Below are 22,008 nucleotides of genomic sequence, written 5' to 3'. Positions count from 1 at the left end.
ATACTAATACCATTGCACAAGTAGTACAAGTGCTTTGTAGGACTCCAAAATTCTTAATTCCTCCCTTCTGTCTCTTATATCATTGCTCTCAATTCATTTAACTTATCAATTAGCTGTAATAATGGAATACAGCATTGTTAGTATTTTCTTGAACAGACTATTATTATATCAATTAAGAATAAAAAGAATTAAAGCTTTTAACTTATTTTCATTTATTACTTCTCTGATGCTCATCCTTCTTTATGGAAATCTGAGTTTCTGACATATATCATTTTCCTTCTTTCTAAATAACTTCTCTTTTACACATTTTGCAAAGTGGGTCTACAGGTTGGTCTCTGATTTTGAAAGTCTGTGTTTTAATTAATTAATTCAAGTAAGCTACATTCTATGTTATTCTATTAGGACTACAATGATAATGAATTTGACATGGTTTCTTACCCCAATAGCTTAGACTCTAAATGGGTTGGTGGGGGGAGAAAGAGTTGGCAAATGAACAACAACAAAAAAAAAAATAGTAAAATAATTGCTAGTTGAGGTATATGTTTAAAGGCTCTCATTATGGTAATGAGAAAAAAGATAACTAGAAAAACAGAGTAAAGTTTCTCTGAAGAGGTGATATACTAGCTAAAGCATAAACTGTTAACAATGTGATAACCATGTGAAGAGTATTCTGAATAGGAAAAACAGCATGGTCAAAAGTGATAGTTTACACTCAAGTAAATGATGATGATGATGGTGATGCAAGTCCAGCATAGTGAGTAAAGAGGACTAAATGGGAAATTATTATATTGGAGAGATAGGGTGTATATATTATATAGGGCTTGGTGGAGCATGGTATGGAATTGAATTTTTACTCAAAGAGTAATGGGAAACCATTAGAGGTTTAAAAGGGGCACTGCTATGATTATTTATTGTTAATTATGGCACACAAATCCAAACTTCCAATATAACACCTTTCTCATTCTAACCTAACATTTGTGCTCAGTTTTACAATTTATCAGGACACCTTTCTGTGCTAAATTATAAGAGAAAAAAATGACTATCTCCTTCAAAAGATATTTTTGAACAAGCCAAAATATTTTCATATGTCATAATTGTAATTTCATTCATTGAAATATACTTTTAGTAAATAGATTTTTAAATATTTATTGCTATTAAAGCTTTATTGTTTTTAAGCTGTTAAAATGTACAAGTTGAAGAAATGATTTTGTATGTTTTCAAAGATTTTTCTAAGGAAGACTTTTTTTTTTTTCCAACGTAACGTATCATATTTATTACTGGTCTCAGACTGATAGTTTTGAGGAAATAAGAAACACCAGGAGCCAAGCATTACAGTAGTGATGTTCTCACTGTGATACGGCTGCTTAAATAAGTGATCTTAACATGTGTGCCACTTTTTATGTGACGCTTCTTATAGACCCAGCTTGGTTCTTCTCCAATGTCCTCTCTTGGAGTTGTACCTAATTTTATTGCCAGTTTTCATTCGAATCCATTGAGGAATGGGACGATTCTGCTTTTGCTTCTTGGCCAGGAATCGCTTGATCCTGAAAGTCTTGTGAGAAGACATGGTGCGGACAGAACTCCAGGAAGACTTTTTTGTGTCTGATTTTATCTGAATCCTCCTGGAAGTTAGGAGACAGTCTTGGCCCCGAATGAATTGCTGTGAATACTTGACCAGATCTCAAAATCCATGTGTGACTAGCACTTTGAGCCTTCTCTAAGTACAGAAAATTCTCAACCTGTAGCAACTAGAGGGATTCTCATTTACAGCACTCTTGCAATTGCACCTGGGTAATTATTTATAGCATATAGAGGAGCAGGAGCACAGACTATCACTCAGGCTGTCTAGATCTTAAGTATTGCCACATAAAACTTGAATTTCTGGGTTATGTCCTTGGGGTCATTCTAGATATCTGGTTCAGATGCACGATCACTTCCTGGCAAAGAATTAACCACTTCCTTGCAAGTTACCATTCCCTTTCCAACCAGGCATTTCTTATCTAATAATAAAAATATTAGATAAGCCATAATATATTATGGCTTCCCAGGTAGCACTAGTGGTAAAGAATCCACCTGCCAATGCAGGAAATGCTAGAGATGTGGGTTTGATCCCTGGGTTGGGAAGATCACCTAGAGGAGGAAGCTAGGCAACCTGCTCTGGTATTTTCTTGCCAGGAAAATTCCATGGACCAAGGAGTCTGATGGGCAACTGTCCATGAGGATGCACAGAGTCAGACATGACTAAGCATGATAAAAATATGTATCTAAGTAGATATTGTATATTCCCTTTAAATTATTGTTTATAAATTCAAAAAGTTCTCTGATACTACATATACAGGTATTTGTTGGATTTTTTTCAGAGTTCAATAATTATAATGTTTGTAGTCATGTTGATAAAATGTTGGTCAGTAAGTCCTTGAGTAGTCTGTGTAACTCTCTACTGCAATTCTTTACCTGAATAAAAGTAGTAATATGCAATATGTTTAAAAATTTCTGTACGTATTCAAGTTATGGTCAATACAAGATCATGTGGATCACTTTTTCAAGGAGGACTATAAACTAAACGTTATTTAACTTGTTAGAAAAATGGATTATTCATCTAAGCTCTTAATAGAATTATTAAGATGATTCATCATAAATAGCCTGGTAAGAATCTCATGTTTTTCAAAAGGATATTTGAAAATTTAATTCCTCCAAAATGTGTTTTAAGAAATGAAGGGAAGGGATACGCTGTGATGTGCTAAGCTGCTTCAGTCATGTCTGACTCTTTGCAAACCTGTGAATGCTAGCCCATCAGGCTCCTCTGTCCATGGGATTTTCTAGGCAAGAATACTGGAGTAGGTTGCCATGCCATCTTCCAGGGATATTCCCAACCCAGGGTTGGAACCCTGGTCTCTTATATCTCCTACATTGGCAAGTGGGCTCTTTAACACTAGTGCCACCTGGGAAGCTCCGGGGAGAAGGAATATGTCAATGTTAAAATATACTTAAAACAAATATCTAATATTTCCATTAGATCATAATTTTGCTTCAGTTTTTTAAAATAAACTCTCAGAAATATTTCATAGTATTCAGTGTTTCAGTGCAAATATTTTTCATTAGATTATTTTATAAATTTGATTTCTGGTGATATTATAATTTATACAATATTTTTAGAAACCTGACTTTTTACAAATTTTATTTTTATGATAATATTTAATTCCTATGATTAATTGGAAATTACCTTTGGAAAAATTTCCTGGAAATTACTTTTGGAAAATTACATTGGAAAAGACCCTGATGATGGGAAAGGTTGAAGGCAGGGGGAAAAGGGGATGACAGCAGATGAAATGGTTGGATGGCATCGCCGAATTGATGGACGTGAGTTTGAACAAGCTCCGGGAGTTGGTGATGGACAGAGAAGCCTGGCATGCTGCAGTCCATGGAGTCACAAAGAGTTGGACATGACTGAGCAACTGAACTGATGGTTAATTAATTTTATTTTGTAGTTGCCTACGATAGTATATGTCTTTCCTGGTGGCTCAGCAGTAAAAAATCTACCTGCTGATGCAAGAGATGCAGGTTTAATACCTGGATCAGAAGGAACCCCCGGAGAAGGAATGGCAACCAACTCCAGTATTCTTGCCTGGGAAATACATGGATAGAGGAGCCTGGTGTACTACAGTCTATGGGGTCACAAAAGAGTCATCCATAACTTAGCAACTGAACAACAACGATAGTATATAAATACAAATTAATTCTATATGTTGTTTCAAGTGAGATTCCCTAGTGTTGGGAGAGTGTGTAATTTCCTTGGTTCTTTCTTGCCACAGCAAAGATTTGAAATGGCAGACCAGTGTTACAGTTCAGTTACAGCTCAGTTTTATTCGACAAGCAAAGGATAGTACACTCTCGAGGTACAAGGGTGGGCTGATCCCAAAGGAGAGGCTCAATCTTGGCTCCTCTTTTTATATATTTTGTCTCCTTCCCCTGAGCCTGCCCTGTGTAAATTGGGCTAGCCAGGAAGGCTGTTTGTTTTACCTGAATTTCTCATGCCAGCCCTCAGATCTTCTTTTGTTCCATCTTCATGGGTTTTTCCCTTTCAGCCACCACCATTTTGGACTCCTTTTTCCTATTCTAACTACCTAACACTAGGAATCAGACTCTGAAATTAGCATGTCTGGTGTTTATTAGGAAAGGCTTTAAGGATCCCCTTTTCTGGGAGAAAATTAAGAAAGAAAGACAAGGGATTTTCCTGGCAGTCCAGTGGCTAAGACTCTACTCTCCCAAGGCAGGGGCCCGAGTTTGGTCCCTGGACAGGGAACTAGATCACACATGCCACAACTGGGAGTTCACATGTTGCAACTAAAGATCCTACATGCCAGGACCCAGCATAGCCAAATAAATAAAAATAGACATTAAATGTAAATATTAAACAATTTTTAAAGAAAGGTAAATGGAATTGACTTGATAATGATACTGAGCAGAACCCTGTGGGGTTCCTGGGCACTAAAGCCTTTTGAGTCCCCTATTTCTTGATTATAGGAAACAGGCTTCATTCAGCCCCCTTGTACGGGAGTTCCAGAGGGTGCATTCAAATAGTTGCTAATTAGGGAGAGGAGGGGAAATAGTCAAAAACAAAAACAAAAAAAAATAATAGCTCAGCCTTGGGGCAAGGTCCTGGTTCCCCCTCAAGTGATATACGTAATAATAACTTTAAGCTGTTTTGCAGATACTGAAACCCTCATCAGGTGGAAAAAGTTAACAGCAGCTTGCATTTTGGCATGGTCCAGATCTTCATCTCAGGGATCTGAGCCTTTAGTTACCAAGCTCTTCTTAGGTGTTAGCTGATGCTCTTATCCACTTGTCTTCACAATTGGGCAACAGAGTACTAAGAGATGGCCAACAGATCCCCTGCTCTCTGGCCGCACTATGGAGCAGCAGCTCTACCTCCCCCTGATAATTAGGGGCAACTACCCTGTTGGGTTTCTCTAGCGGCTCAGATGGCAAAGAATCTGTCTGCTGTGCAGGAGACCCGGGGTTTGATCCCTGAGTCAGGAAGAACCCCTGGAGAAGGGAATGGCAACCCACTCCAGTTCTTGCCTGGAGAACCCATGGACAGAGGAGCTTGGTGGGCTAAAGTCCATGGGGTTGCAAAAAGTCAGAAATGACTGAGCGACTAACACTTTCACTTTTCACCCCTATCAGGATAGTGATTCTTGTTTTATATATCCTGGTCTCTTTCCATATAAAATGGAAAATATTTGAAGTCTTCTTCAGAGTTACATTTTTAGAACCAATACTTCTAATCACTGAGGGCCTAGAGTTGTGGGGACAAAGAGCACAAACTACCTAAGTGGGCTATAAATGACAGTAAATAGGACCATTTTTTCCACCATTTGATTTCCAGATCTAATTATTTTACCTTTGGGGGCAAAGTTAGAATATATAATGTGTCCTGAAGGAATCTATCTTCAAAATTTAGTATCGCCAAGCTAGTTCCTCTTATGGGCTTTCAAGGAGTCATTTCTTGAAATGACATTTCAGAAGACAATTGCTTCTGACTGAATAGGAATCAGTATGATGCTTGACAAGAAGTGATGCTGATCTAGATATCTTCAGACAATATTATGGCAAAAGGCAGTAAAGTCAACAGAGGCTTGGATCAACTCTTTCAGTGTAGAGCTCTGTCTGTTCCAGATGATAGGAAATTGCTTCCCATTCTGGCAGCCATGAAGCCAAGCCACCCGGGGGGGCAGGGCAGAGCCAGGCAGCTGGGCAGACCCACAGACCAGTGGATCATAGCACCACCTTCTCCCAGGCTTCCCAGATGGCACAGCAGTAAAGATCCACCTGCCGAAGCAGGAGACGCAAGAGATGTGGGTTCCATCCCTGGGTCAGGAAGATCTCCTGGAGTAGGAAATGGCAACCCATTCCAGTATTCTTGCCTGAAAAATTCCTTGGGACAGAGGAGCCTACAGTCCATGAAGTCACAAAGATCAACTGTGACTGAGCACGTACATCACCTCCTCTCATGCCTGAGTCTTCTTTTGGACAAGAATGAAAAAGAATGCATTCATTAGATCAGTAGCCACATACCTCAAACCTGTAGCCATGTTAATCCACTGTTACCGAGGCAGTTATTTCACTGAAATTTGTGGTGGATAAGAATCCCTTATTCTCCAGGATTTCACTGTCTTTATAGGATCCATTACTGATGAATCAAATGGACATATAACAAAGACCACTATTCTTGCCCTTTATAGGTTTTTAAAGGGTAATACTTGCTTTCTCCCCATCTCCCATACCTGCTTCGAATAAGGTAATCTTTTAGTTACTGATGTTGTCTGCAGAGTGGGAACATTTTCCTAGGCTTACTCCCGGCTTTCCTCTCTAAGATAGTTTTTAATTCATCAGGACAAGGAACAGATGGTTGGATTCCAACAATCTCAAAGTATGTCCAGTCTACTGAGGGACTAGAGAAATGATTATCAGATTGACTTTTGGACTCGCTGTATCAGTCAAGATTCAATCATAGAAACAGAAACACCATAGGTTATATTCAATCATGAATTTATCTTCCGGGTTTGCTATTACATGGTTTTAGGGCTGGTTTAGTACTCTGTTGCTTCTGTAAATAGTTCTATGGCCTGAAGTCAACAGGATATTAGTTGGAAAGGAAATATGGACACAAATATGGTAAAAACATGGACAGACTAAAGTGAGTGAAGATGAGTTGAAATACACTAGGGAGATTAGAACTCTTACTGATCACTCAATGCCTCCAAAAATCCAGCTTCAATCAAGTGAATGACCTGCCTGGTGTCATTTCTCCAGGAACTAACCTTGCTCAAGGCCTGGGAGTCAGAGAAACAATGGCAGCAAAATCAGCCAGAACTAAGGGGAGTGAGAATGGCTATGTCTCCACACCAACAAGGTCAGCCAGTAATTAAGTGACAGATGTATAAGCCGCAAACCTGGTGCCTGTACTCTTCTTTTGAGCATAGACAGACATGGCTGCTTCTTCACTTATATTTTCCCAGTTCATACAAACAGATTTTCTCTTGTGGCCTAAACTAACCCAGAAATCCAGGGAAGGGAATATCTGTAACAGCATTCCAGTGAGTTATGTTGAACCAATCTACTCCTCTCATGGTGAGCTGATCCTGGGCCATGGCTCTATTTATTATCTAGCTTCCCTATGTCTACCAAAATTCTAAGCAGGGTCTATGAAGATGGTTCAGGTTTCCATGTATCAGTGTCAAGCAAGAGCCTCTTGCAACAATTCCAAAAAGCTTATCTATTTTCCTTCCTCCAATGAATCTTTGAGTAAAGGGCCATAGGTTTGTTTGGAAAAGGACTGAGGGAATCCTTAAAATATACACCTGCTATAGAGATACAGGGCCTTTTTGTCTTGGGGATTCTTTTTCAGTCCATGGACGCTGGATTAGAAAATAGACCCAAGTCTGGGAACGTGGCAAGATACTGCAGTTTTAAAAATCTGTTTGGCAACTCTCAGCTCATTTTTTTTTTCCTTCCTTCCTCTCTCTCTTCTTCTATCTCATTTTTCTTTTCTTTCTCTCCCTCCTTTCTTTTGTTCCCCTTTCTCCCTTTCTTCCTCCATTCCTTCTGTTCTTTGTGGCTGCATAGATTGAAAAATACCTTTTTTGGCTATGCATCTTGTGAGTCTGGTGGCCTCTTTGAGTCTAGTCACCATCTCCATAGCTCTTTGCAGGTCAAGCCCCTATAGCTATTATAATCTTGATGCTCATTAAAATGCTTGTGCTTTTCTGCACCATCATTCAGCCTCCATGATTTTAGGGTTCTTGCCAAAAGGCTAAATTCTGTATACAAGTAGATTGTTTCGTTAATATAATTTCCCTTACCCAACTTTTTGTTATGTCCCTCCTTGATCTTATTCCCTGGAGTCTAGTTCTAACAGAACCAACCTCCTGACTGCTGGCGTCTTATCTCATTTTGTTGGAGATTTAGACCCTTATTCTCTCAGCAAGCTTAGCAATTCTATGACCTGGCAGTGTTGTGACTTAACCCTAGATATTGGTTTAACCAGCGGGAGTGCAGGAGGGGACATGTTCTGAGGGACACATGTCTTGCCTGGAGAAAAGACCTTTGTCCTCAAGCAAAGTCCTTATTATCAGAAAGTATCTTACCCCCACTTTTTTTTTTTTTTTGCAAGTAATTTATTTTCAGAACTCTCAATGTAAACATAATACACTGAATAATGAAGCAAAATTATCTAAGATCATTACAAACAGGGGTCGGTCAAGCTCGACTTCAGTCAAGATGGATTTTAGATCTGTCTTTATTGTCTTTGGGGTCACAAAGAGCATGACCCGACTTAGCAACTGAATAAAAACAAAACAAAACAAAAAGGCCATTTCTATATACTGAATTCCAGAGAATTTGAGATTTTCTATAGAAGTTCTTATCTCAATTTCCAGGTCCCATTTTTCCCCATCAGGACTCTAACCCTGGTGTAGCTGTCTTGTCTCATTTGAGAATTCCCTCTCTGGGAATTCTTTCTCCACTTCTGACTAAATTGTGAGCATGAATGAAGGCTTCTCTGTCTTCCCGATTATTGTAGTGTTCTGAAGTTAGGCTCTCTCCATCCTTCCTGTAACCAAATGCAGTTACTCTCATTTGGAAATTGCTGTGTCCCAGACCCCCATTGATCAGCCCGTCTACCTCATGGAGATCAGATGCATCTCACCAGGAGCCCTCTACCCTGGATCACTTGCCATGGTCTCTGCTGTTCTTTGACTTGACCTTCATTGACTGCTGCATGCTCTTCCTTGGTCTCAGTCTCTCCTTTTGCATCATTGAAGATTTTGTAGTCTCTATTTGCAGAATTTCGTATTGGTTTCTTTCTTTCTTTCCCAGAAACACCATTAAGCCTGTGCTGAATCATAGACTAGTGTGCATTTCCTTTACTCTGATGTCATCTGCCCCACATTTCCCAGGAAAGAAAAAAAAAGTTTCAGTACCTGTATAGATTTTTCTTCTTTTCAAGAAGTCTTTCTCTGGGTAATTCAGAGGGATTGGAGGGAACGGAGGCACATAAGTTAAAATCACCATCTCAAATAACCAAATTATAAAGGAGGCCATATCATACTCTAGTATAGGGATAAGATAAACATTATTATTATTAATATACTTCATGTGTTTTCTTTATTCTAAGCCACATTCTTTCTGTGATATGGAGTGCGGACTATTCTTTCACTTCTCACTTTCTCTGTAGGATTAGACTGTATTTCTTCTATTCTTCAGAGTACAAAATTTACCTATTTCATATTTTAAATGGTGGTTTGAAAAATTATTTAAATAGTAACTACTATGTAAAAAATATTGATTTATTAAGAAATTGAGAGAATGTGGTGGGGATGGAGTGGTTGTATACAAATAAGCTCTAAAAATGAAAAAAAAATGCAAAATGTGATAAAAAATATGTTTTCAATCCTTGGAAAATATCATCTAAACAGCTGCAATATTTGAATATAGTTACTAAAGAGCAGAAAGTGGAGAGTAGGGGTGTGACGGGATGCAGGACTGCAGGTTTTCTTGTTACACCTGCAAAAAGAAACTATCTCCTGTCATATCAATAAACAATGTCACAGCCACCATTGATTTCTGGCCTCCAAATGTGAATGAGGGCTCCCAAAACTGATCCAACAGATGCTGCCACCTCCCATGGTGATTGCTGAGGAGTTGGGGGAATGCAAGAAGCAGCCATCTGCCACTCTTTAAGGTGAACAAGAAAACAGTATTTGGCCCCAGATAGCTGAGGCATATGAAAGGAATGAAATCAGTGAGCCCAAAGGCTTGCATCCTCCCAGACATTGAATGCTAAATTCCTTAACTTGATACCTGATCTTTGATGTTCAGACTGTCTGCTCCCTTTGTTTTAAACTTCCGTATAGCCTGACTTTTCCTCCTGCCTCCTTGGAGCAATCTCTCAGGACTGAGGAGCTGTGTCCTGAGCTGCAGTCCTTATTATGCCCCCCCCAAAAACTTAAATCCCAACTCTTAAAGTTATGTATACTTATTATTCAACACAACTCCAGTATAATTTGTGTTTTAAATGGTGTACATGATACCCTGATAAGAGTGAAAATAAAAATAAAACCTAGTAGAATTCTAAGCAGATCAGTCAGAGCCCACCCTTGGAGTCAAGTGGAAAATCAAAACGGTAATTTTGTTTTAGGAGATTTTTCATAGGGTTCGACATCATAGGAATATTAGTTCTCTTTCAGTGGAGGTATTGGTTTATAGCCTCTTTTTCCTTGAAAGAAAGCTGGACTGGCTTTTGGGGATGTAAACATGTTCAGAGGCACTAAGGTTTAAAAGTGGGATAGCCTCCCTGACCCAGTGGCAAGAAAATCATTACAGAATTCATAGCTCTCCTATTTCTACAATGTGCCAAAAGTCTGTTAGGGAAGCACACAGACTGAAACCGCCCACCTGGCCAGGCACCACAGTAACCATTTGCATGAGTTGTTTTATGACAGGAGAGCCTGGTAAGGAACACGGAACTAATAAGCCACCACCAACCAGAAGAATTCAGGAAAGGTCTAAGGAGACACCACATGTCCGACCACCTCCCAGAATCCTTCTCTCCGGCATCCATCTTGGCTGAGTGAGGTGTGCATCACCAGGAAGGACTCTGAGTCAGAATGATTGGCTAAAGACAATCTGGAAACTAATCCCATCATCATAAAACCAGAGACTGCCAGCCATGGCAGAGCAGTTCTCCTGGGTTCCCTCATCCTACTGCTCTCCACCCGGGTGCCCTTTCCCAATAAAATCTCTTGCTTTGTCAGCACATGTGTTTCCTCAGACAATTCATTCCGAAGTGTTAGCCAAGAGCCCAGTTTCAGGCCCTGGAAGTGGTCCCCCTTCCTGCAACAAGTCCACATCCCAGCATTTTGTTCATAGGAGAACTGATGCCATTCCTGACAGCTGGGCTCCTTGTTTCCCTTCATCACAAGGATAAAAAGTCCAGACTTTAATCACTCCATTGAATGCTCCCTTAGATATAAAACTGAAAAAATTTGCAGCCATAGTTCACTTAAAACAGTTTCAAGCTCACCTGAAGTAATGGGGGTCTGGAATTCTAGGGGGGCATGAAGACAAACCCTTGCTACTATGCAGCAACATAACTGGACCTTTTTGGAGGAACAGGACTGAGTCTGGACCCAGGGGGACATCAATAAGAAGCCCTTATACATATAGAAATGCAGGAGACCATTTGAGGGCAACAAAGGTTCTCAGTAATTGGAGGGTACTCTCAAAATTCCATGGCCTTACTTTGATTTTGACACCTGTACTTTGCAATTCCTGATGATTCCATTCAGGATCTGTATCAGCAGGATGGGGCACGAGCCCCAGTACAACTCTTCTGGTTTAAAAAAAAAAAAGAAGCCAGGTGAAAAAATAAAATAAAATCACTGCTCTTGGTAATATAAGAAATGTTACCAAAAAAGCCTTAAATATGAATAACGGATACCAGCAATTAAAACATTTAGGTTAAAATTTTACATGCCAAATTTAACTATGAAAAGTGAAAGTGTTATATCAGTCATGTCCGACTCTTTGTGACCCCATGGACTGTAGCCCACCAGGCTCCTCTGTCCATGGGATTCTCCAGGCAAGAATACTGGAGTGGGCTGCCAATCCTCTAGGGGATCCCTCCAACCCAGGGATGGAAGCTGGGTCTCCTGCATTGGCAGGCAGATTCTTTGCAGACTGAGCCACAAGGGAAGCCAACTTTAGGTAGTGTAGTAGTATCAAATCTTGTTTTAATCACACAAATTTATGTGTACAGTGTTTAATTCAATCTAGGCATCTATTTTAATTATTGTGACAAAAGGTTCAAGCAAAACTATGTAACGAAAGTGCACATGAGAGGCTCTCCCTTCGATCAGTGTCTCTGATTATTTGAAGATGTGCTAGTCACTTTTGCTCTAGACTCCAAAGACCAGTATTTGCAAACAAACTCTATGTAAATTTAATTAAGTGACCATATAAAAGACATTATCAGTATCTCTCAAATTATGAAATCATTTTTGAACAATAATGAAGGACCACAGTACTTTATGTTTTTTTCCTCAATTTTTATTTAGAAAGTTCAGTGAAACAACATGGTATCACAGCTTAGAAATATTTTAATCTCATTATAATTTATCAATAAAAAATCTAGCAATTTTTGATTTTAAACAAAGAAATTTATAAAAATAATTTTACATTTATAAAATGAATCATTATTTCACAATAAATTATTCTTTTTTACTACCTGAAAAAAGTGTTATATAAGTGTTTTTGTGTTATATAAAAGCAATAACTTCCCGTATCAATATTTTAAGATATGCTGAAAACTTCAGTTCGTTTTTGTCCAGCATTTTTGGCAGTTAAGTATACAAAAATATTATATTACACATTCCCTGACCATGGTTATTAAAACAAATTTGCTAGCAATAATTTCTAAAACATGACTGTTTTAGTAAATAGATGCAGATAAGTTAGAAGGGACACTAAAAATGAATTATATGTTTTATATTTTAAAGGTTTTTTTTTTTTTTTAGTATCTTCTAAGAGCACAACAGAAAACTACAAGATGTATTTCCATCTTAAAAAATCAAAAGCATTCTTATTTGTGAACTACAGACACTAGCATAAATCTTTTCAAAAATGAGTTAAAGTTTTTTTTCTGTTCTCACTCTCTCTCAAAGATATATTTTACAGTTTCCAGGTACCAGCTGTTAAAGGGATTTTATTGATTCTATTAAATCAATGCTAGCTTCTAAGTAATCATTTTTCCATTTTAAGAGTTAAGAAGTTACAGTTAACAAAAGCTTTTTATTTGTAGGGCAAGTGGGGGTTATGAAATCATAATCTTAGAAATTTTGAAAAGTTCTGTAAAAATCATTTAATTCAGTCTCTTGGAGCTTGGGGAACCCTTTTTATATCATTAATAATTACTAAACCAGTTTTTCGCTGCTCCAGCAAATACAGTGTGTGTGTATTTATTTGATAGAGAGAGAGAAAGAGAGACATCACTGTTTCTTGAGGCAGACTGTCAATTGTTTTAAAATAAGCTCCAGCTTTAGATAATATCAAATTTGGGGCTCCAAAGAACTATATTCCTCAGTCCACTGGATTTTTGAAAATATGGTGTCAGTGATTTAATTTGTCTGTGCTTTCATCATGATCTACCTGCTATACATTTTATTTTCTTTGTTCGAAAGTTTTTCAAATCTTTTTATTTTAGGAAGAAGATTCATTAAAGTTAGAAGACTCATTTAAGGTACAAAAGTAGTTTCTTATTCATGTTGCAACAAATTTACACTCATTTATATGTAAATATGTGTTAACAGGTAACACAATGAATAATATCCATTTGCATTTACTCACAACATTGCATTTACTCAATTGCATTTACTGAAAAACCACAGTAAGAAGCTCACATTTTCATACCAAAGATTTATTCTCCTTAAAGTCCATTAGACCTGGACTAGAGTGCAGCTCTCCTCCTCTTTAGGTTTAATGATCTTTGGTTATGTTATTTAAATCCTCTAAGCTAAAGGTTTCTTAATTTATAAGAAAAAGATAATAATACCTCTTTTACAGGAGGGCTAAACGAGGCAACATGTGTGTGACAGATGGCTGATCTGTCTCCTGATATCAGAATCCCAGAGATGGACAGGTTTGTTGGCACGAGGCTTTCTGCCTAAAGATACACTCCCAGTGTCCCTGAGAACCACATGTGGGCATGTGCTAAGTTCTATCAAAGGATGACTACTTCTAGATTTGTTTTCTGAGAGGGAAATAAATGCCTGCCTTGCTTGAGCCTCTTTTTAAGGGTTTCTTTAAACAATTTAGCCTGTATCCTAACTGATAAATTTAACATTTTATTTTACCATACATCTTCAAATATAGGCATATTTCAAGGAATACCCAGTCATCTTTGAAATGCCTATTTATAATTTTCTAATCTTTTATAGGCATATTTAACTATGGGCCAAAAAGATGCTTGTAAGTGATTCTTCAAAGAAATATACCCTATTCTACAGCAACTGCTTTAATTTTCGAATCTGCAAGTTTAAAATTTATTAAAAAAAAAGAACTTGGCTCATTTAATATTAATCTGGGATTTCTGATCTACTGTTCTCAACGAAGAAAACTTAGTTCTTCATCACATCACCGTAAAGCAATTATTTACAGATTTAAATTAATAATAAGACAACACATGAAAGTAGTACATGAGATTCAACTGGTTCAGGCACAGTACAGGTTTATGCTATACAAACGCATTGGAACTCAGTGATAGACATTGGTTGCATCTAAAGGTTTTAAACAATAGCAACAACAAACAAAATGAACATATAAACAAGAAAACAGGATACCGTCTTTATAACAGCACCATGAAGAAGCCTTGGCTAAGAGTCTGCCAAAAGTGCTATCCTGAGATATTTTAAGAACAACAACTTTTCACATTTATGCAGTGCCGTTCAGAAGTAAACATACTCTCACAATTGCTTTTGTTTGGAAAGAGACTGGTGTGAAATGACTGAAGCTTGATTTGCAGCTATTTTGTATGGTTCTTGTCCAGAGCCTTGAGGTGGGGAAGGAAGTGGAGTTTCAGGAGTTGCTAAAAAAGAAACAGAGAATTGTATGTGATGCTGGCAGTCACCTGGCCCATCTCATTAAGTTTTGCATGACACCAATATGCATTACTTTATTTTGTATATGTTTTTAAAAGATTATATATAAAGTAGTGATTATAATACATAATCAGGTCATTGACATACTACTGGAGATGCACTCCCCTATTAGCATTAAACTAAATCATACTTTAAAATGTTGACAGTCACTTTAAGATATCATCTGCTTTTATATAATAGCATTTATGGGCATTTGATTCTCTCAGAAACTCAGCAGAAAAAAATCTTAATGAAAAGAATTAACAGAAAACTAATTTTTTTCCAAGTCTCAGAATATAAATTTTATAATATTCACAATCAAAAAAGCACATAAAAGAAAACATATTTGGTTTGCTGCTGCTGCTGCTGCTAAGTCACTTCAGTCGTGTCCGACTCTGTGCGATCCCACAGACATCAGCCCACCAGGCTCCCCCATCCCTGGGATTCTCCAGGCAAGAACACTGGAGTGGGTTGCCATTTCCTTCTCCAATGCAGGAAAGTGAAAAGTGAAAGTGAAGTCACTCAGTCGTGTCCGACTCTTAGCAACCCCATGGACCACAGCCTACCAGGCTCCTCTGTCCATGGGATTTTCCAGGCAAGAGTACTGGAGTGGGGTGCCATTGCCTTCTCCGATATTTGGTTTAGATTTCACTAACTCAAACGTTGCTGTTGTTTAGCCGCTTATGGGTGTCCGACTCTTTCATGACCCCATGGACTATATAGCTCACCAAGTTCCTCTGTCCATGGGATTCTCCAGGCAAGGATACTAGAGTGGGTTGCCATTTCCTTCTCCAGGGGATCTTCCCAACCCAGGGATTGAACTATGTCTCCTGCACTGGCAGGCAGATTTTTTACTGTTTGAGCCACTAGAAAAGCCAACTCAAACATTAGATGACATTAAAAAAAATAATAATAAGGTAAGGTAACTCTTCAAGTGCTTTGAAATCTATGTTGTTGTTGTTGTTGTTGTTTAGTCAGTGAGTCATGTCTGACTCCTGTGAGACCCTTCATGGACTATAGGCTGCCAGGCTCTTCTTTTCAAGGCATTTCCCAGGCAAGCACACAGGGGTGGGTTGCCATTTCCTTCTCCAGGGGATCTTCCTGACCCAGGCGGGTTCTTTACTACTGAGCCACCAGGGAAGCTCTTGTTGTAGTTAAAAGCATCTGAAAAATACTGACTTCGTCACTTCAAAATTATTCTGTTACAATGATGCTTGGCTGTCCTTACCCATCAATGCAAAGAGCACTGAGTAATTAAAAAAAATGAGTTATAGTTTGAATACTTCATTGTCTATGATAGTATTTCTATTGGCAAATTTTAACCATATTACAAAATAATCCAGGAGCCATTCTACAATTTTTAAAACTTGAAATATTTTAGTATTCACATTTATTATTATCCCATATATTTAACAGAATAAACAGAAAATGTTTGATGATCAGACTGAGACATTGCAGACTTTATCGATTTTTTTTCTGGAATAGTTTTCAAAAATACAAAAAAGAACAGCCCCTTTTTGCCTAGTTTTCTTTAATATATTAGCTTTATATTATTATGTGGGAATTAGCAATGACTTAAAAACAATATTTTTAGATAAAATTCAAGTGACAAAAGAATTACCAAATTTGCCTTAAAAATTATTTCTGGATATTTAGGATGGATCTAATACTGCAGTAGCCTGCTGTAAAAGACCAAGAAAATATGCATAAACTTTAATTTTTATGTGTGCTTGTGTTTAATGCTTTGTGTCAAATACAAACTGTTTCAAATGACCATAAGCAAAACAAAGTTTTCCTTTACAAATGAATCTCTTAAATAGTATGCTGAAACAGGGAAAATAAAAATGAAAAGTGTGATGATGTGATTCTAAAAAGATTAGGGTCAGCAAGTATGCTTTAAAAATACTAGAAAACTAGCATTTAAAAAGTAAAGGATTTAACCACCAGCAAAATTGTTAAACTTTCTTGCTAGTTGTTACCTACAACGTTCAATGTGTTGTTAATGAGTTTTATTTTCCAAGTTTATGAATAACTGATCTCTAAGAGAGACAACGTCATAGACTCTTTGGTATGGCATTGGGTTTGCCTCTCTCTGTTCTTCACTGTTAATTAAATGAAAATGGTAATATGTGCTTTGCAAGATAGTCCCATAATGGAAGTTCCTCAACAAATGAAAACTAGAACTACCACAGTATCCAGCAATTCCATTTCTGAGTATATATTTGAAGAAAACAAAAACACTAATTTGGAGAGATACATGCACCTCAATGTTCATAGCAGCTTTATTTACAATAGCTAAGATGTGGAAGCCACACAAGTGTCCATCAACAGATGAATGGATAAAGAAGATGTAACACGTGTGCACGCGCACCCACACACACACACACACACACATGAATATTACTCAGCCATGAATGAAATTTTGCCACTCGCAATAACATGGCTGGACTTGCAGGATATTACCCTTAGTGAAATAAGTTAAACAGGGAGACAAATACTGTATATTTTCACTTATATGTTAAATTCAAATAATAAAACAATAAATATAACAAAGCAGAGACAGACTCATGGAAACAGAGAACAAACCAGTTGCTACCAGTGAGAAGTGGGGGAGAGGGAGAGGAAGCCATGGGAAGGAGAATGAGAGGCATAAACTATATGGTAGAAAATAAATAAGATATAGGATGTAATTTACAATACAGGGAATATAAGCGATATTTTATAATAACTTTAAATGAAATAAACCTCTAAAAATATTGAATCACTATGTTGTATATCTGAAACCAAAATACTACTGTAAATCAACTGTACTTCAAGGAAAGAAAGAATGGTCCCAAATTAATGTCTTTAAATTAATGGGGACCCACAGATTAAAGGTACTATATTGTACATTTGTATTTTTTCTAACAATTTCATTTCTGCTTCTGTCATACACTCAAAGAACTTTGTGTTACAGACACTATTTACACAGATATCTACTGCATCTGAAGGATAGCAGTGATAACAGGCATTTTTGTGGTTTCTACTCTCCGTACCACTAGGGAGCAGTTAGATGGTACTCACTGAATTGTGGTCACGTTGCACTGAACTTTGGGATAAAACAACACTGCAGCTAGTTATCAAGGGCTATCATAGATTCAGCAGGCAATACAGGTATGCACAATGATATCACAATAACTTAAGGAATCTCAGTGACATAGCTGGTTTAGTGTTTAGAGGCAGTAGATCAAAACTCAATTTGGAATTAAATTAGTATAAATTCAGGAGCAATTAATTCTTGATATTTTGTCTAGTCAAGATTTTTTAAATCTCTGAGTTGACTTATAAAAATATAACATGTTAAATCTGCAACAATATCAGATTATCTACTATCAATCCCTAGTATGTATATATATATATATATATATATAATCATTTTTGTTCCATAGAACTAAAGGAAACCTAAACAACCCACACTTTGCCCAGTTATGATACACATGAATTCCACTCATCACTGCTTAGTTAAATAGCACCAGTCTTTCAAAAACCTGGTTCACATTTCAGTTAGTATGTTAACTCAAATTAACGGTGAGTGTTGCATAAACTCACAAACTTGACTGTATTGCAAACTTTACAAACTTCACAGCTAACTTTTTTGGTCTACAAATAATTACCTAAATAATAGGTGTGCATTTTGATCAGTAACCAATCACACCACATCCTTCAGTCTGTTCATGATTGTGATTGGTCAATGAACATATTTCCTTCAGTTCACACACTGACAACAAAGTGTGTAGTTGTGTTGCCTCCTGTCTCCCTCCCAGTGATAAATTCACATGGCATTTTGCAAACATGGACAACTGAAAGAGAATTGGCTGGAAGGGGAGAGTGGGCGGTAAAGAAACAAAAAATGATAATGCTGGAAGTGAAATTCAAATCAAACACAAATATAGTTAATAGAAGAAAGCACTGACCATGGAAATGTTCACATTGTCATTGTTTGAGTCCCTTAAAATACAACCAAGAGCTTAAGCTGAAGGAAAACTTGTCAACATTAATGAGGAGCCCAATTCTTTGAAAGGATGGAGAGGTCCCAGAGGAAGTGAAACTGACAAAAAACTTCCTATCAAATGGTTTCTGAGAGATATTTCATGACATTGAAAATACAAAGGATAAAATACTGGAAATCAATCCAAACTTCCAAAAGAGTAAATTTCATCGCACATGCTTACTTCCTCTTCTAAGTCCTTGAAAAAGAACATGGCAAGCACTGTCCAAACTACTCCATATTTTTTTTACAAAAAAAATAACATTAATTCTCAGTGTTTATAATATTTTAAATTATGGTGTACTAAACATTAAAAGTACTATTTTTAACTTCCCTATACATTTATAACTTATATTTAAAAGAGCTCTTAATGTTTTGACAAACATGTTTAAAGGTCATAAGCAATCTTAATTTTTCTCTTAATTATTAAGATTCCTTTGCATGGTTCCAGTTTGTATGTCATTGTTACAGTCCTGCACTACCAGGCAAAGCTAGAACATCCTATATGTACTACCAAACCTATGAAGTAGAAAGATTTAGGCACTCATATCTCCATTTTAGGGAGAAAACTCATACATGAGAAGAATAAGTGACTTGCTTCACCATCTCCCACAATGAAATCCTAGAGGAAATCATACCCCATTTTTACAATTTCTGGGCACTAATAGATTCTTTCCCAAAATTTCACATTTTCTCAAGTAATGAAGTTTAAGAAATACTATGTTTCAAAAGTAGTCCAGATACTTACAGATCTGGTCTGTATGCACCAGTGTTGACATTGAACCCAAAAGTATAGTCTGCCCAGTTAATGGGTCTTGAGACAAATGTGGGTGCACTGGATGATGGTGATGGTTAGCCTCAGTGGAAGCACCTACAGAAGATAAAAAGATGCTTGCGTAAGGGATATTTAATCAGGAACAGCAAGTTTACCTTAGAACAAGTGTTTTGATTGACAGCTTAAATATTGCTATTTTTGCAAAGTGCTTTTTGGGAATTCAAAAATAAATTAATAGAGCCACTGCTACATTAAAGACAATGTTAGCTTTCACTGTACACTGGCTAGATTAATGTTGTATCATATTATGTTGTATATTAATAACGGACCTTCCGTGCAGTTTCCTGGAATCATTATGCTTGCTGCCTGTTGTTAAGGCAATTCCAAGAATCACTTACCTCAAGTTTATAGTATTTGGGATCACCCTAATAGCATAAACAACTTTTATTTCAGAAAGATATCATTAGAAACACATTAACCACTAGAAAACTAAAACTAAAATAAAATAAAATAAAGTGATTTTACAAGGAAATTTAATCTAGATCAGAACACAAAATAAATGATTTCTTAAGTTATTCCTGACATCTACTGCAGCAAAGAAATCTCATTTTCCCCTTCTCATTGTGTTGTGTCAGTTAATTTATTTCAGGAGCAGGATGTTTATTTTTAAGCTATTTACGCTGTATTTTTTGTTGTTTTATTTTGCCATCAGTGAGCTTTTAGAGGAGGAAAGACATAGAAAAAATATAATATACTCCAAGAAGTACCAACAATATGAAACATATTTCCATTTACCATATTTGGGAGAATCTGACAATTGAGGTAAGAGGGATGGGTGGAGTAAAGGTGGTGGAGGTTGAGTATGAATGGAGGGGAGGTTTGAATATGTTCAAGTATTTTTGTTCCCAGCCAATGGGTTTTATAGGTTTTTCTAAATGAAAAAAAAAAAAAAAATTGAGTTCATTACATCATGGACAAAAAGTAAACAGGTCAAACTTGCTCCAAAGCACTGTAATATGATGCTAAGAAATAAAATAGAAATTCTTAAATGAACTCACCACCCAGTAACATCTCCTGAAGTAAGTTGTCAATTTTAACCATTCCAAAAAGTTTAACAAATTGTATTTGCTCAATCATTTGCCACGTGATGCTCTGCAGTGTGGGCAGGAGCAGAAGCAGCTCCCCAAATCTGCCCCGGGAGTCATACTGCCGGTCGTTGATGTAGTCCTCCAAACTCAACTGCACTTGGAACCGCATGTTCTTAATCTTCACCGGATCACTTAGCCCTTTTGCGTCTAGCACAGGAAGAAAAAGAGCACTCTAAATATTCCATCTTACCAGAATGTGAGAGTAAATATCCTAATATTTAAAAAGTTGGTGACTTTCAAACCACTTGGTAGTTTAGTGGTAAAGAATCTACCTGCCAAGGCAGGAGACATGGGTTCGATCCCTGATCCGGGGAGATCCTTACATGCCACCAGACAACTAAGTGTGTGCACCACAGCTATTGAGCCTGTGCTCAAGAGCCTGGGGCCACAACTCCTGAGCCCACCTGCTCCAACTACTAAAGCCTGGTGTCCTAGAGCCAGTGCTCCTCAACAAGAGAAGACACCACAACAAGAAGCCTGTGCACAACTGGAGAGGAGCCCTGGCTCACTGCAACTAGAGAAAAGTCTGCAGAGCAAGGAAGATCCAGTGCAGCCAAAAATAAATAAATAGAGAAAATTACTAAAAAATAAAATAAAAGGTAGTTTAATTTTTACTGCAATTATTTTTACTGAAACTTTGGAAACAAACCTGGATCAAAAAAGACAATTGCCTTCAAACAAGCATATTCGTTATCATCAATCTGAATTTCTTGAAATGGTCGGACCAGCTCATCTAGAACCCGGTTGGCCACACGGCTAATCTCGACTTCACAGCTGTTGCGGTGAATAACATAGTTGTTCCCTATATTAAAAAATAATAATAACGAAACAATCAACCCTCTCACAATTGCAACATTGTCAGATTTTGTTTAAACTTTTATAAACCAATATTTTAAATGATTTTCCCTTGAAGAAACATGAATAGTACTTCCGCTCTCAGTAGTGTTGTTAATTATGTTAGGAAAAACTTAAGAACACTTACAGGATCAATAACATTGATAATATGATCACATGCATTTTAACAGCCTCGGTCACTGGTGATAATACTAAAGTACAGACTAATAACAAGCTAATTATTGACAAGGGAGAAACAAGATATAATGATTAGCTTTCCACTATGTCAGTTATCTGTTAGTGCCTTACTCATTAATGAGCATGGTACAAAACCTAAAGAATCTCTCTTGCTTACAGTAAAGTAAACTAGCATTCCTTCAGTGGTACAGGTGTTTGTACATATAACAACTACTGAGACACAATTTTAATAAGCTTAAATAGACAAGGCTAATTTTTTTTTTTAAACTATCAGGTATACTCTTAAGAGTTGCCTCACTCAATAGTAAATTCTCTCATCTGGGCTTCTTT

At 37.2% G+C, this 22,008-nt stretch overlaps 2 protein-coding genes across 3 annotated transcripts in view; both read right to left on the bottom strand.

Moving 5' to 3' along the window:
• Positions 1-1,240: 1,240 nt before the first annotated feature.
• On the bottom strand, positions 1,241-1,584 carry LOC122679450 (60S ribosomal protein L39-like). Its single transcript, XM_043880135.1, has one exon. It carries the CDS (start codon positions 1,565-1,567, stop codon positions 1,412-1,414), a length of 156 nt encoding a protein of 51 aa, XP_043736070.1. The 5' UTR covers positions 1,568-1,584; the 3' UTR covers positions 1,241-1,411.
• A 10,505-nt stretch (positions 1,585-12,089) lies between these two features.
• The window catches only part of HNF4G (hepatocyte nuclear factor 4 gamma), a 127,299-nt gene continuing 117,380 nt past the window's right edge, over positions 12,090-22,008 (bottom strand). For both annotated transcript variants that reach the window (XM_043880431.1, XM_043880429.1), the window contains 4 exons: positions 21,296-21,448; positions 20,557-20,793; positions 19,472-19,594; positions 12,090-14,644 (listed from right to left, as the gene is read on the bottom strand). In XM_043880431.1, coding sequence (XP_043736366.1) covers positions 14,523-14,644; positions 19,472-19,594; positions 20,557-20,793; positions 21,296-21,448 — 635 coding nt within the window. In that variant the 3' untranslated portion in view covers positions 12,090-14,522. The remainder of the gene's footprint in view (positions 14,645-19,471; positions 19,595-20,556; positions 20,794-21,295; positions 21,449-22,008) is intronic.

This window comes from Cervus elaphus, chromosome 21 (genome assembly GCF_910594005.1).
Source record: "Cervus elaphus chromosome 21, mCerEla1.1, whole genome shotgun sequence".
Lineage (NCBI taxonomy): Eukaryota > Metazoa > Chordata > Mammalia > Artiodactyla > Cervidae > Cervus > Cervus elaphus.
The sequence above is the reverse complement of the archived record's forward strand: the minus strand, read 5'-3'. Positions and strand labels throughout refer to the sequence as shown.